At 44.1% G+C, this 15735-nt stretch overlaps 1 protein-coding gene across 3 annotated transcripts in view; it reads right to left on the bottom strand.

Annotated features, from left to right (window-relative positions):
- The window catches only part of SAMD12 (sterile alpha motif domain containing 12), a 450608-nt gene that overhangs the window by 192117 nt on the left and 242756 nt on the right, over window positions 1-15735 (bottom strand). For all 3 annotated transcript variants that reach the window (XM_061439090.1, XM_061439088.1, XM_061439089.1), the window contains exon 4: window positions 1839-1979. In XM_061439090.1, the coding sequence (XP_061295074.1) occupies window positions 1839-1979 (141 nt within the window). The remainder of the gene's footprint in view (window positions 1-1838; window positions 1980-15735) is intronic.

Here is a 15735-nt window from a genome sequence, read left to right as displayed (position 1 = left end):
TTCCTATTGCATATAAAAATATGTCTTTACAAAATGGGGCTCATATTATAAATGAAATTTTATATGTGACCTTTCCCCCTTCTTCCTATTACTTTGAGTACTTTCCCATGTTGTCATATATTCCTTGAAGACATAATTCCAATGACTCGGTTTTATTGGATCTTCTCAGTTTACATAGAATTATCTGATTCTCCCCATATTGCTGAACTTCTAGGTTGTTTTAATTTCTCAGTTTTATACCTGGCACTGCAACGGACATTCCTGTGATAAATCTTGGAATCTCTCTGTACTTCTTGAGAGAAACTTAAAAGTATATCACTAAGTTGGATTCACATGTAAGTCACTGAGTGTACCTGTTAACTGTAAATTTACCATCGAAAGTCTCTGGAGAACAAAGTGGATCATGTATACCAAATAAACAATATATTTCCATATCACTTGAAGTCTGTATCTATCCTTCTAGAACAGTCATCTTTCAGGCAGTACTTTACTTCTTCTAGGCAAACAGACTATTACTGGGTTAATCTAAATGCAATAACATGAAACTTGGCTGACCCAGATTTCTTCAATATCACTATGCATGCAATTACAATATTCTACAGATTGAAAAATACCCAAGGCTCTCAAAAATACATATTTTATCATCCTTTCATCCAAAATGGTGTACAATGAGCATTAAAATAAAACAGGGTTATAGCTGACAGTGGTTGATAGCAACCAGATCTTACCTAGACATATAACTTACATATAGTGCGCCTTAAAGTTTTCTTCAAGATTCAACTTTATTCTGTCACTTCCAGTTATAGGGCTTTTAAATGCTTTCAACAAATTGAAATTATTAATGATTCTTCTTTAGAACTATATGGTTGCAATATTCCAGTTTTAAATTCTCCACAGTCTATTTAAAATTTTATTCTATTTGCTTTTCAAGATGATAAATAGGGTTTGCAAAATTCCTAGAAATTGTGTGTATACATACATATGTATGTACATATGTATGTGTTATTGTTTTTAGTCGCTAACTCATGTCTGAGTCTTTTGGGACCCCCATGGACTGTAGCCTGTCAGGCTCCTCTGTCCATAGGATTTTCCATGGCAAGAATACTGGAGTAGGTTTGCCATTTCCTTCTCCAGGGGATCTTCCCAACCCAGGGATGGAAACTGCATCTCCTGCATTGGCAGGCAGATTCTTTACCACTGAGCCACCTGGGAAGCCCCCACATGTACACACATACACACACACACACACACACACACACACACGGACAGATACATACCTCTAAAATGTTTCTCTCCCATTAGTAGTGAAAAGTGAAGTAAAACAAAACACAATAAAAATGCCACTTATATCATGGCCATATGAACTACAGTGTCACTCAAATCCCAAGGCCCCTGAAGAATGGGTAGTTAGACTAAAATGGCGGGGCTGCCCTGTACCGTTGTGCAAGCTGCACACTGTACAACTCTAGGGTGTGCAACGGTATCCTGATCTATGTTACTGGTATTCTTTGGGGCTTATGCAGTGCACAAACTCTATAGCTGGATGTGATGGATGACCTTGAAATTAGCTCAGATAATTGTTTGTTTATCCATTACTCATCTGTACCTCCTTCCCTCTAGGGAGATATGAAAAAGAGAAATTTTAGGAGGGAAGTGACATTTAAATCTATATATTTTTTTAAAAAAGATGAAAGAAATTCTGCAAAAAAAACCCCACAAAAAACCAAACCCCAAAACAAAACAATCCAGTTTTTCCCCGGCTCCCCTCTGTCATGATGGTAAGGGTTTCTTTCCTCCCGCCTCCCCTCGCATCCACCCGCTAGGCAGCAGCAGGGTACCTTGCGTGAGTAACTGCAGGTTTCTGACTTCTTCTCGCACCTTCAGCTGGAGCACCTGTTGCAAGATGAGCTGCCGGAGGTTCTCCTGGGCGATCCCCATTCGCTCAAGCTTTTTGTCTGTAAGTCTCAGCAGGGCTCGCCCTGCAGGGTTTTAAGAAATAAAAGGAAAAGCAAATGAACAACACTGGAAAAGGATTTCCGTCTTCCTCTGGGCTGACCTTGCCCTAACAGAAGTCTCCATCTAAAAACAGACACTTTAGAATAGAGGGTCCTCCTTTGTGCCTGCTGACAGGAATGGATAGGCAGGATGGAAAAAAAATCCACAAATTTAAAAAAGCACTTCAATTTTCATCTAGTTTTGGCAATCCCCGACTGACCCACGCATTGAGTTAAACAGAACAGCAACATTTTAACCTGGGTATTTGGGTCACGGATTGCAGGTTTCCATAGAAACAATGCTGTCTGTTGGGTGATGGGTTCTGAGGCTTGCCTATAGGAACCTGTGCCACTGATGAACAGCCTGAAGAGTTAGATGCTATAACTGTGGTTATAGGGAAACTCCAGCAATGATTAACCAGGTTACAATGTTTCTGTGAAACATGCATTTAATGTTCCAGGTTCCATAGGCAAGCATCTGCCTCCCGTGCTGCACCCCTGGTGCTGGGCTGGAGTTCCATCTTTGGCTGGTGGGACCTATGCTACTGTTGTTTTAGTCACTAAGTCGTGTCCAGCTCTTTTGCGACCCCATGGACTGAAGCTCACCAGGCTCCTCTGTCCATGACATTTCCCCAATATCAGAGTGGCTTGCCATTTCCTTCTCCAGGGGATCTTCCCAACCCAGGGATCGAACTTGCATCTCTAGTATTGGCAGGTGGAATTTTTACCACTGAGCCGCCAGAGAAGCCTGGTGGGAGCTATGCCTTAGCTCAATCACCAGTCTAAGGCCAGGATCCAGCAGGGCTGAGCGTGGGCATCGAAAACACTACAAAACAAGGAGCCTTGGGTGTGAGTGCTCTCAGAAAAGACACCCTGGGCCCTGAATAGTGTTGGTTAGTGTAAGTCACTCAGTCATGTCTGACTCTTTGAGACTCCATGGACTGTAGCCCACTGGCTCCTCTGTCCATGGAATTCTCCAGGCAAGAATACTGGAGTAGGTAGCCATTCTCTTCTCCAGGGGATCTTCCCAACCCAGGGATCAAACCCAGGTCTTCTGCGTGGCAGGTGGACTCTTAACCATCTGAGCCACCAGGGCAGCCTGGCATAGATTCCTTTCAATACCTTTCTTTTCCTGGTGTGGGGGTAGGGTCCTGCATGCTTCCCTTGCTACTGTGATTTCTATCAAATTCTCCAACTCTCTCCACACTCTGCCTGCCCTGGAATAAGCACACTTCCCTTTGGAGAGTTTAGTGTAAGAAATAAAGGGAATGATTATTGCTAAATGCCGCAGCACCCCCCTGTACTCAATACCCCAAGGCACCAGACTTGCAGGTCTTTTTCCACTTTAACTGATGATGAACAGACACAGTCCACCAGTGATTAAAGATAAGTCTTTGGTACACTTTGCTATATACTTCAGGAACTGAATTCTCTACCTCTTTGAAAAAGAAATCTAACAGCCCAAAGGTGGGGTTAATGGGCATTTTTTTTCTGAGGAACAGTGAAACCTAAGTGTCTTTTGGGTAGAGACAGGTGAATGGGGAGAAACAGTTAGGAGCAACCTGTGCTGTTCATGCCTCTCTTTACCTTCCTTTGCTGCTGCTGCTGCTAAGTCACTTCAGTCATGTCCGACTCTGTGCGACCCCATAGACGGCAGCCCACCAGGCTCCCCCGTCCTTGGGATTCTCCAGGCAAGAACACTGGAGTGGGTTGCCATTTCCTCTCCAATGCATGAAAGTGAAAAGTGAAAGTGAAGTCGCTCAGTCCTGTCTGACTGTTAGCGACCCCATGGGCTGCAGCCTACTAGGCTCCTCCATCTATAGGATTTTCCAGGCAAGAGTACTGGAGTGGGGTGCCATTGCCTTCTCCCTTACCTTCCTTTAATCTTTGCTAAATGCATCAGAATAGGTTAGGTTCCATGCTGCAGTAACAAGTAGGCCCAAAATATCAGTGGCTACAATGACGTTTATTTCCTGCCTATTCTCATGTCAACTGCAAGTCCATCTATTTTCAAAACTGCTGATCACTGTATCAGAGGGGAAAGAGATGTGCTGGAAGGTCTCAGAGCAACAATGAAATGCTCAGCCTAGAGTTACTGACAAACCTTTGGCCAGAAGTAATCACAGGAACTTTCCCACCCACCAAGGGTCCACGCATGAACTGTGCTTCCATCACGTGCCAGGTAGAAGTGGGGGAAGAGACACATTTGATGGGGAGAACTGATGAGAACCACACCAGTACTGATTTGGCTCCGGACGGGTGCCTGGCAAGGAAGTGAGTGCAGGAGGGTGTGGAGGTGGGTGGTGGTCTGAAGCCTCAATAAAATCTGTACGAGGAAGAGGAAGGAGAGGTGGGGGAAGAGGAACCTGAGGAAGCTTAGCAAGAGCGGGCAGGTCATGGCAGCCATGAGAAAGGAGGCAAGGGACACGCACAGACACACACACACACTCTCAAGTAATCGTGTCTGTCTTCTGCAATAGGCAGAATGATGCCCTTTGGCCAAAGATGTCCACGTCCTCATCTCTGGGACCTGTGAGTTTGTCACTTTATACGACCAAAGGGACACTGCAAATGTGATTTCATTAAGGATCTTGAGATGGTAGAGTATCTGACATTATCCATCTGGGTCCTTATAAGTGAAAGAGGGAGACAGGAGAGCCAGAGAGGGGAGAGATGTGATAACAGAAGCAGGCACTGGAGTGATGCGGCCACGAGCCAAGGAACTGAGCTTCTATACAGTGGAAAAGGCAAGGGAATGGATTCTTACCCACACCCTCCAGAAGAAATGTGGCTCCACCTTGATTTCTGCTCCTGAAGACCTATTTTAGACTTCTGATCCCTACAACTCTAAGATAATAAATTTGTGTCATTTTAAGTCACTAAGTCTGCAGTAATTTTTTACAGTAGCAATCGGCCTTGTGACTGGAACTCAACGTGCTTTGGAGAAGCCGACTCATGGCTTTGGATTTCCTTTCCAATTCCTTTCTTAATTTCTGGGCACTGGTGTACTCCAAGGTGGAGAGCTAAGGAGTGGTAAGTCTAAGTCCCAGGCTTCTAGGACAGCCCTGCCTTCAAATATTCTGCTATCAGACCTTGGTCTTGAAATTTCATTCAGAAAATACATTATGGGACTTGGGTATCATTTATGTGGCTAATTGGCCTCCAAATAGCAGGAATCTAGTGCTTTATACAAGCTTTCAACTCAACAATGAATATTGCTTTTTTTTTTTTTTTTTTTTTTTGAGGCAAACTAGGGGACTTTCCTGGTCATCCAGTGGTTAAGACTCCACTTTCCAACACAGGGAGCTTGGGTTCGATTCCTGATTGGGAAACTAAGACACCGCATGCTACCAGTGCAAAGGGGGGTGCCCCCAACCAGAAAAAAAAAGGCTGGTTAAAAAACGAAACACACAATTCAGATTATCCAAATCTCTTCCACCAGCAGATTGTAGATACCATCTCGCTTTCCGTTCCTCATTATTTGGGCTGTGGTTTCACAAGCTGGAACATTCTGCTGAGGTGTTGGTAGGGCAAATGAGAACTTTGGTCCTGAGAGGTTGGCTGGTCCATCATTAGTGCTAGTAAGTCAAAGGGAGGGTTTTATTCTAGTGCGCGTGGCTCAGTTTCTTTACAAGCAAAGAAACAAAGATGCTCCCATCTAAGAACCTCCAACTTCAACATTTCCATTAAAGCATCTGACATCACAGTGTGGATACAGAAGCCCAATCAGAATGTTGTCTCATCAGTTCTGAATGGGTAAGTTACGAAACTTGTATAATAGTCTGTGCATTTCACACTATGTGGTACGAACAACATTTCACCTATCAACATTTCACCTCTTACATGCTTGGCTGTTCAAGTTGTTCTATCAAACTCTGAGACCATAAGTGTTCTTGCTGCGTTGTTTGTTTTTTATTTTAAATTTTAATTGGAGGCTAATTACTTTACAATATTGTATTGGTTTTGCCATACATCAACATGAATCCGCCACGGGTGTACATGTGTTCCCAATCCTGAACCCCATTGTTTCCAATGATAGAAAGGAAAATTGAGAAAAGCTGAAGAATATTTAAAGCATGAGAGTTTTTCCTAATTCTTACTACTATACTTTAGTTGTGCTTTATCTTCCTTGGTAAGAAAATAAAAGTCTTAAACTACAGTAGAGAGATTAAGGGAAATTATATAAGAGAATTTCCTGATAAAATATCTTCTGGAAAAGTTCATGATATGTACACCAAGGAATTCAGGAACAAAATCTGATTTGCTGCCATCCCTGGATGGTTTTTACGGAACCATTCAAGCCTGTGGTTCCAAAAACTCTTGACAAGCATTAGATATTTTATAGGAGCAAATACCTGGGCAGCCTCCTCACCAAACACCTCCTGCTGATCACAGAACAGAGTGTCTAAACAAGAGTGAGTCAAGGGAGTGATAAGGAGTCAACAATCATCAATTATATCTCGTTTTTTGGCAATTTATATTGTCACTTTTTGTTGCTTATCATAAAAATCCAACTGTTGATTTAACAAACATTTTTGAGCACTGACTGTGTCCTTGTGACTTTGCTATTCACTCTGGGGATAATGAGGAACAAGACAGTCAGGGTCACTCCTGGAGCTTTCAGATTGATATGCAAGGCAGATAACGATCAATGTTTATAGGTGTGTCAATGTTAAGAAAGGGCAAATATGAGAGCCCAGACTGGGTGAGCTAAACTCGTCTGGGTATCAGGGAGCTATCAGTGAGTAGGATATATTTAACCTGTACTTAGGGAGTAAGTAATAAGAGTAAGTAAATCAGATTAAGACCACTGGATAAAGCCAAGATTTTTTAAAGAGTCCAGTAACCATGTAGATGGGTTTCCCTGGTGGCTCAGTGGTAAAGAATCTGCCTGCCAAGCAGGAGATGCAGGTTTGATCCCTGGGTCAGGAAAATCCCCTGGAGAAGGAAGTGGCAACCCACTCCAGTATTCTGGCCTAGGAAATCCCACGGACAGAGGATCTTGGAGGGCTATAGTCTATGGAGTCTCAAAGAGTCGGACATGACCTAGCGACTAAACAGCATCTAGATGAACGAGGAGGCTGCTATTACAGTCAGAAATCAGAGGAGTGCTATTCGGACCTTTATACGCCTGCTGTTTCTCACAGAGTGTCTTGACTGACCACATGGCTCTGCGGTCAGACGCCTACACAGGGAGAGATCAAGGAGAGAAAAGTCTTCTGAGGACCTCCTTGCTGGTCCAGTGGCTAAGACTCTTCATTCTCAATGCATGGGGCCTGGGTTTGATCCTAGGTCAGGCAGGGAACTAGACCTCATATGCCACAACAAAGATCTGTCACATCCAAATAAATAAATAAATATTATTTTTAAAGGGGGCGAGGGAGAGAAAAGTTAACCCAATTTCAAAAAGGAAGCATCATCTAAATTTTCTGATACTCCAACTGGTGCCAAATGGCATTTTGGTGATCCTGGCTGTTGGGCCTTTCACAGACTCCTAGATTGGAGTTGGAAGAAGCGTAAAAGCCTTCATATTGATCATTCTCGTGCCTTTTACTTCCTTCCTTTATGAAGTACTTACTGAGCACCATCATATGCCTGACCCTACTCTGGGTATTGGAGCTGCAGGGAAGCTTACCACTCCTGCTGGAGGAAAACACACATAAACGAATATATGAGGGCAGACAGGGCCCCCTACTGGAAGGATGGTGCTATTGCAGTTAAGGTGGTGAGAAAGGGGTCTCTCTCAAGAGGTGACCTTGGAACACACAGAAGTGTCAAGGCAAATAGAGGAATGTCAGGAAGGTTGGTGTCACTAGGGCAGAGAAGGCAAGAGAAGTGAACCTAGGAAACGAGGTCCAAGGGAAGGCAGGGGCCAGATCACACAGGGCCTTCCAGGCTTTGGTGAGGTCTCCTGATTTTATACTCAATGGGGACAGTTTGAGTAAGGGATAAACTGGGCATAATCTCATACATGCAAAGACTCCCTTGGGTTACTACGTGGGGAATGAACTGGGAGTGGGGAGTAAGTGAGGAGCAATGGCAAGAGCCGGCACACCCCCAGGGCAGTCAGAACAGGGAGCAGGGATGCCTCACTCTAGGGTGGAGGTAAGGATATAGTAAGAAGTAGGAGAATTCTAGGGACTTCCTTGGTGGCCCAGCGGTTAAGACTTCACCTCCCAATGCAAGGGGTGCGGGTTCAGTCCCTGGTTGGGGAGCTAAGATCCCCCAAGCCTCGTAGCCAAAAACATCAAAACGTAAGACAGAAGCAATAGTGTAACAAATTCAACAAAGACTTTTGAAAATGATTTAAAAATTAATTTTAAAAAGAAGTAGAACTTTGAATCACGATATCTACAAGTGGGGTGTGAAAGAACAGCAGATATCAGAGATAAACTCAGGCTTCAACCTGAATCACCAATGGCTTGGGGCTGCATTTCAGGGCAGGAAGTTGAGTCACTGCCCCCAGACAGGATGTCCTAAAGGGAGGAAATCATGGTAGTACTAGTGCTATTATTATTATTTTATTTTTTTGAGAGCACTTGGGATTTAGAGAAGTGATGAAAAGTATGGAATTAAACAAAGGAGGACAGTTAAAATATTCTTTCCTGCCCACAGTGTTTTCATTCGTTCAATACTCTCCTCAATTCCAAAGCTCTAAGGTGGCTGGGGTCAGGTAAGCTCACACACTTCTAATGGAATTTAGAGAAATCAGAGGGACCTCTTATGAACCAAGGTCTGTACTGCTGAACCCTAACAGTGGTCTTGGGTGCTAAAACTGTTTCCTAGAACCCCTTACAGAAGTTCCAGCCTGGGAATATTCTGAGAGGAAGTTCACCCAGCAGAAACGTGGATCTGATGCTCTGCTAGCAATCTTGGAAAATCAGAATTTTGCCCCAACTGAAGCTTAAGCATTACACAGAAGCTGTAATGTGTGAGGGCTAATACAATGCCAGCTCCATAAGAATAAGAATCTTTCCTGTCAGGCTCTCCACCGTCACACGTGCCCCAATGTTGCCCATGTGCTGGTACACAGAACGATCGAGGTATATTTATCGAATGATGTCCTCAGAGTCACTAAATGCATGTCGTCTTCTTTACTCACATACTGATGATCTCAAGGTTGTTAAATTAAGTGCCTTTTCTGCTGCAAGAGTCATTGTTGGACATCAACAATGAGAAATTGAATGTAATAGAGGGCATTTTATTGGGGTCGAACACAGAAACACCTGCCAAGTTGAAAGGCATAGAGAACTTGGGAATAAATGACCACTTCACCTTCCTACAGGCTTGAACATGAAAGTGTTAGTGGCTCAGTCATGTCTGACTCTTTGTGACCCAGTGGACTGTATCCCACCAGGCTCCTCTGTCCATGGAATTCTCCAGGCAAGAATACTGGAGTGGGTTGCCATTCCCTTCTCCAGGGCATCTTCCCAACCCAGGGATCGAACCTGGGTGTCCTGCATTGCAGGCAGATTCTTTACTATCTGAGCCACCAGGGAAGCCCTCCTATAGGCTTCACAAAAGACAAATGCCTTTTTCTGCTTTTGAAAAAGCACCCAGTGAGACCACAAGCTTTGCTGCGCAGAACGGGAAGGTGACGATAGACTTGGGGAGTGGTGTCCCAGTTTCCCACAGGTGCCCTAACACATTACAAACACAGGGCTCCAAACCACAGAAATTCACTCCTCATAGTTTAGAGGCCAGAGTTCAGCTTTGGTGTCACTGGGCTGAAATCAAGATGGTAGCGGGACCACAACCCCTTCTGGAGGCTGTAGGGGAGGATTCCTTTGACGCTTCTAGCTTCTGCTGGCAGTCATGGTCCCTTTGCCTGTGGCCACATTGTTCTAATCTCTGCCTCTATCTTCACATTACCTTTTCCTCTTCTGTGTGTATAATCTCATCTTGCCCCTGTCTTATAAGGAGGCCTGTGATCTGCTTTGTATGTGTGTATTAGTCGTTCAGTCATGTCCAGCTGTTTGTGACCCCATGGACTGTAGCCTGCCAGGCTCCTCTGTCCATGGCATTTTCCAGGCAAGAATACCGGAGTGGGTTGCCATTCCCTTCTCCGGGGGATCTTTCTGACCCAGGAATCGAACCTGGATCTCCCACATTGAAGACAGATTATTTACAGTCTGAGCCACCAGGGAAGCCTGTGATTTACTTTAGGGCCCATTTAAATCCTGGAAAAAGCTCCTCCTGGGAAGACCCTTAACATAATCCCATCTACAAAGAGTCCTTTTCCCTAATAAGGTAATATTCATAGATTCCAGGGCTTAGGACCTGTGTCTCTGAATGACCATTATTCAGTCTGTTTTAAGTTGGAAGGAATCTCTGAGAGTTCTGAGTATGGCAAAGGGTTCATTGTGCTTCCCATGAGGAAATGAGGCTCATAGAAAGTACTTGACTAAAACCACACAGGAAATGGGAGGAGACTTGTGTATAGATACATGTCTGGTCTGGTCTCTAGTTTAGGTGACCCCTATCATCTGTTCAGAGAACTATAGCAGAAGCCCTGGCACAGCTTTCAAAGATGACTGACTGCATGTTGCAAGGCCTGACGGGAATTTCAGGGTAAGCAGGAGCGGGCTGAGGATGCGGCTTCAGCTCCAACCCTGCTGGAAAGTCCTGATGCACCTACAAGTGAGCAGGGGATGCCACTTTTCCTGAAGATTGAATGACAGGGACTCTTTTCTTGCAGAAATAGAGGTCATTGAACAGCTCCCCAAACAAACAGGCATTTGTTCATGGGGCTAGCTCCAAATCTGATGCTGGTAAAGGTGACACATGAGGTGGATGCCCCGGCTCTACCCCAGTCCTGGCTGGGCCAAAGTAACAGAGTGACAGGAGCAGGGCACATCACCAGGACCACAGCCTGAACCCATGTTTCCTCAATCTCACCATGACTCCAAAGTCACAGTTTCTGGAATAACGATACAAGGAGAGAAGCATAAACACAAAAGTATGTGATTATGAGCTAAATGGTGCAGATAAAGGCCCCGGAAAGCACATGTGAGTCTTAATCGCCTCAGCTCTACAATAGGGCTAAAAATGACCCTCTTTCAGGAGGTGACTGTGAGGATCAAATGACAGATACAAACACGTGCCCTTTGCAAACTGGACCCACCATGACGATGCCATGTGGGAACTACCTGGGCACTGTGGTTCTCTGGCTGCCTGAGAATGCTTCCTCCTGCTTCCTTCCACTCCCCCTCACAATAATAGCAACATTAAACACTGTTCCAAGGGCTTTACATGAATTACCTCATTTTCAACAACTCTCTGAAGATACTATTATTATCTATAATCAATTAAAAGCTACTAAACATAGCTAAAAGTCACATATTTACTAAGCTGCAGATCTAGGAGACAAAAATATGTAGAGGCCGTGCTTTAACTACCTCCGTAAACTGCCACCCAGGAATTCTTTACATAGCCTGACACTTCTGCCAATTTTCAGGCAGGAAAGGCGAGGGTCAGGAAGTGATTACTGCGCCTGAGGACTTAGAGGCAAGCAGTGGGAACACGGGAACAACCTCAAGATGCACTAGGCTGAGCTCACCCTTCCAGTCCCCTTGCCGTGGAGAGTGACAGGGGAATGAGGGGTCTTTGCGGGGAGTCGTGAAACAGCTTCATCCCTCCTTCTTCATAGGTCTGCGTCAGTACCAGGGATTGAACACGTCTCATCTTTTGCTTTTGGTGGGGAGGGCTGTTCCTCCTCACCTGGTCGGGCTTTTGTGTGCATGCCAAGTCCCTTCTGCTGTGTCTGACTCTTTGTGACCCTATGGACAGTAGCCCGCCAGGCTCCTCTGTCCATGGGACTCTCCAGGTAAGAATACTGGAGTGGGTTCCCATGCCCTCCTCCAGGGGATTTTTCTGAGCCAGGGATCGAACCCGCATCTCTTATGTCCTCTGCCTTGGCAGACAGGTTCTTTACCCCTAGTGCCACCTGGGAAGCCCTGGTAGGGCTTTCACTAAGTTAAAAAGTCCCTGTAGGACTTTTCAAGTACTGCATCATTTTCTTGTTATGTTTACCTTTTCTTTTCTGATCCCTTCCCACCTCCCATTATGAAAGAAAGTTTAAATCACCTAGCTAGAGCCTGAATCAATGGAGGCACTGAACAAATTTCTTAAATTAATGCTGGGTGTGTGACCCAGACAGGGCCAATAACATTTACTGGAATGATTATGATTTCTAAAGAGGGATGCTCTCTGTCTTTCTTAGATTATGTCCCAAGGGGCAAAATAAGCTTAGACTTGCTGTCAGTGGCTGTCTCTGCCACCATATGGAGAGAATTTGCTGGAGAACTAAGCCAACAGAGAGAGAAGAGCTGAGAAGAAGAAAGGGGGGTGGTAAGAGCAGAGGAAGAGAGGGAGGTAGATAAGATAACATTATTTGATTTCCTGAATACAGCCCTGCCTGAAGTCAGATATTCCTGGGTTTCTCATTGATAAAAGTCAATATCGAGGGGGAGAGGGTAGGGAGCAAGCTGAGCTCATGTACCACATGTACTCCAAGAGAATCTTGACTTTCAGAGTCAAGCTTATCTGCAATTCTCGATTCTCGGTTGAGCTGCGTCCTGGCCTGCTTATCACCATTTCAAGAAAGCCCATCAGGAGGTAGGTGAGGAAGAATAATCAGAACCTATGGTAACTTATTTCCAAAAACTTAATTATTGGCAAATTTTGGTATTTTAATTATGATACCTTACAAATTATGTGGAATATGCCTTAAGACCAACTGCATACTTCTGTATGTTAGATGCACCTGGGTTCTCCTCCATATCCAATTACACCAGAGGTTATGGACTCAAATGTTGTCAGGATAACATAACTGTGTGAAGAGGAACCCTCCACGGGCCAACTGGGACTAGGTGGATGACAGTGGACAGGTCAGTCTGGCTCCCCCCACCCCCCCGTAAAATGTGCAATTCTGATACATTTTTGTTATGCTAGAATACAGGCTGTGTGTTGCTACTTCTATTTTTAAGCTAAGAATGGAAAATCAGAAGTTTCATGAAAACTCCTAATTTAAAATTTGCCCCCACCTCATATTATAATCCAAACAAAGCATGTAGATGGGTCATGTCTGACACATAAATTGCCACTTTCAATAGCTGACTTTTACCCTTTCTTCCCCCATGTAGTGTTGAAAAAGACTCTTGAGGGTCCCTTGGACAGTAAGGAGATCAAACCAATCAATCCTAAAAGAAATCAACCCTGAATATTCACTGGAAGGACCGATGCTGTAGCCAAAGCTCCAAAACTTTGGCCACCTGATGCAAAGAGCTGATTCATTGGAAAAGACCCTGATTCTTGGAAAGATTGAAGGCAGGAGAGGAAGGGGATGACAGAGGATGAGATAGTTGGATAGCATCACTGACTCAATGGACATGATTTTGAGCAAACTCCAGGAGATGGTGAAGGACAGGAAGCCAGGTGTATTGCAGTTCATGGGGTCGCAAAGAGTCGGACATGAGTAAGCAACTGAACAAGAGCAACAGCCCCCACAACCCACCCACTGGCAGTGGAAAGGGATTCAGGCAGCCCTGCCTTCAGGATTTCAACTGAGTCCAGGCTCTGAGATTCCATTCTGTGGGACCTATTCTAGATTATCAGCTAACGAAACCAAGGGTGGCTGACGACTAGTCTGAACTGGCTCTTTGTATTTTTACAACCTAATGTGTAGGGCAAACCTATCTTCTCAGGTAACCTCTAACCCAGGTCCTGATTTCCTAAAGGTAACTGAGAATCACCAGTACCAGAGTGAACAGGACTCTGAGGTCAGCCAACCCATTGCCTCACTTCCTGGCAAGAAGGTGCACAAAACCTTCCAAGATCAAGAAGTCCCTCTCATTTTTACCTGAGAACACAGCCCACTGCCAAGCCCAGTCACTTACTTGGCTGCATTCGGAATGATTAGCAGTAAATTAAAGACCGCTTCCCTGTGTTGAGGAAGAGAAGGGTTATTGGACATTTGCACCATGATCACTGTAAGTAATTTACCATAGTGATGGGGACTGTATGTTGATTTTTTAAACCAGTCTTGGATAAAAAAGACTTTTCTCTTTTAATTTTTAAAAAATTTATTTTTTTTTTTACTGAAGTATAATTGATTTACAGCCTTGTGTCAGTTTTGCTATATAGCAAAGTGACTTTAGTTATATATATTCTTTTCCATTGTGGTTTAATCCTAGGATAAGATGACTGTTTTAGATAATCTAGGTTTTTGGTTGAATATATTCAGGTGCTGATGATGTTCAAAGGAGGAAATGAAAATAATGCTAATTCCCAGCCAAAGTATTAATATAAAGGTAAGAAATTATAGTGCTTTTCAAACAGAGGGAAAATGTGGCCTGTGCACTATTTTTCAGCTCTCTAAGAAGGCACAGACAGCCTCCACACAGTAAATTAAAGGTTAAATCCTTGTATGTTGTTGGCAGAACACACAGTTACCAAATCCTCTCCAAAAATTAATTTAAGGAAACCTTAAAACATTTTGTTTGGGGATTCTGTTTTAGACCCTGGGAAGACTCAGTAATTACTTCCCTTGTACCTCAGAGAGGATTTTTCAAGCGAGGAAGTACAGTATCAACTTATCCAAGCCTATGGTTGAAGATTTATGATATCATAAATCGCCTTCAAGGTTTTTTCTGCTTTGGCTAGGTAGACCAGACCTGTTGGTGCATCTGCTTTTATTTGTCAGTGTTTGTATGCATGGCTTTGGGGATTCTCAGGTAATCAAATGTCACTAGGTGAGCAACCCACCGTGCATTGGGCATCTTTCAAAATTAATTACCAGGAAGCACGTGAGATATCGACAGTCTCCCCCGCCCCTGTGGTATTCCACTCATCGCTGTAAACCCAACATGTACAGAGCCTGAAGAGGTGGGTGCTAGGCTTGCTGGTCTCTCTGCACAGATTCATCCTAACCACTGATCCAATGCCAAAGGAATGTTTAAAAATGCTTCAAAGCTTTTTTCTTTTAACATCTATTTGGCTGCGCCAGGCGTTAGCTGCAGCATGCGGGATCTAGTTCCCTGACGAGGGATCAAACCTGGGTGCTCCACATTGGAAGTGCGGAGTCTTAACTGGACTGCCACAAGTCCTAACAACTAGACCACAAAGCAACTATGTGATAAAATCCTACAGCAAGAACCATGAAAACTTTGGTGAAAAAGAAAGAGGTCTTGGGTTTGGAGTTGAAAGTCAGGGTTGGCTTGACCAGTTACTTGCTCCATGTTTACTATTCTGATGATTCACCTTTCTAGGCCTCAGTTTCTTCACTTGTAAATTTGGGTATGAAATGATACCCTCTGCCCCATGCTGTGCTGATTAAGCACTCAATGAAGTGAGTAGAATAGAGACTGTCATTGCCATTTCTAGGAAACAGACCAAAAGAAATGTAAGGTCCTATAGGGAATGGTGTAGTTCACTCCAAAACTATGATGGAAGCACCTGGAAGAAGGACATCCTGATGGTGACGCTGGGAATCCATTCTCAGGATGTTGGGGTAAAAAGGAAAAGAAAATTTGACTTGGTACATCCCAAATTTCAAAAGTCATTAATATGACAAGCAAATACAGTGGATCTTATTTGCTTGACCTTGTCTATTTGGGAGCTATTGACATTTGGGGCTCGGCATTCCCAGTGGCTCAGTGGTAAAGAATCTGGCTGCAGCGCAGGAGATGTGGGTTTGATTCCTGTGTTGGAAAGATTCCCTGGAAGAGGAAGTGGCAACCCA

The sequence above is a fragment of the Bos javanicus genome, chromosome 14 (assembly GCF_032452875.1).
Source record: "Bos javanicus breed banteng chromosome 14, ARS-OSU_banteng_1.0, whole genome shotgun sequence".
NCBI lineage: Eukaryota > Metazoa > Chordata > Mammalia > Artiodactyla > Bovidae > Bos > Bos javanicus.
Note: the sequence above shows the minus strand (reverse complement) of the source record. Positions and strands in the feature narration are given on the sequence as shown.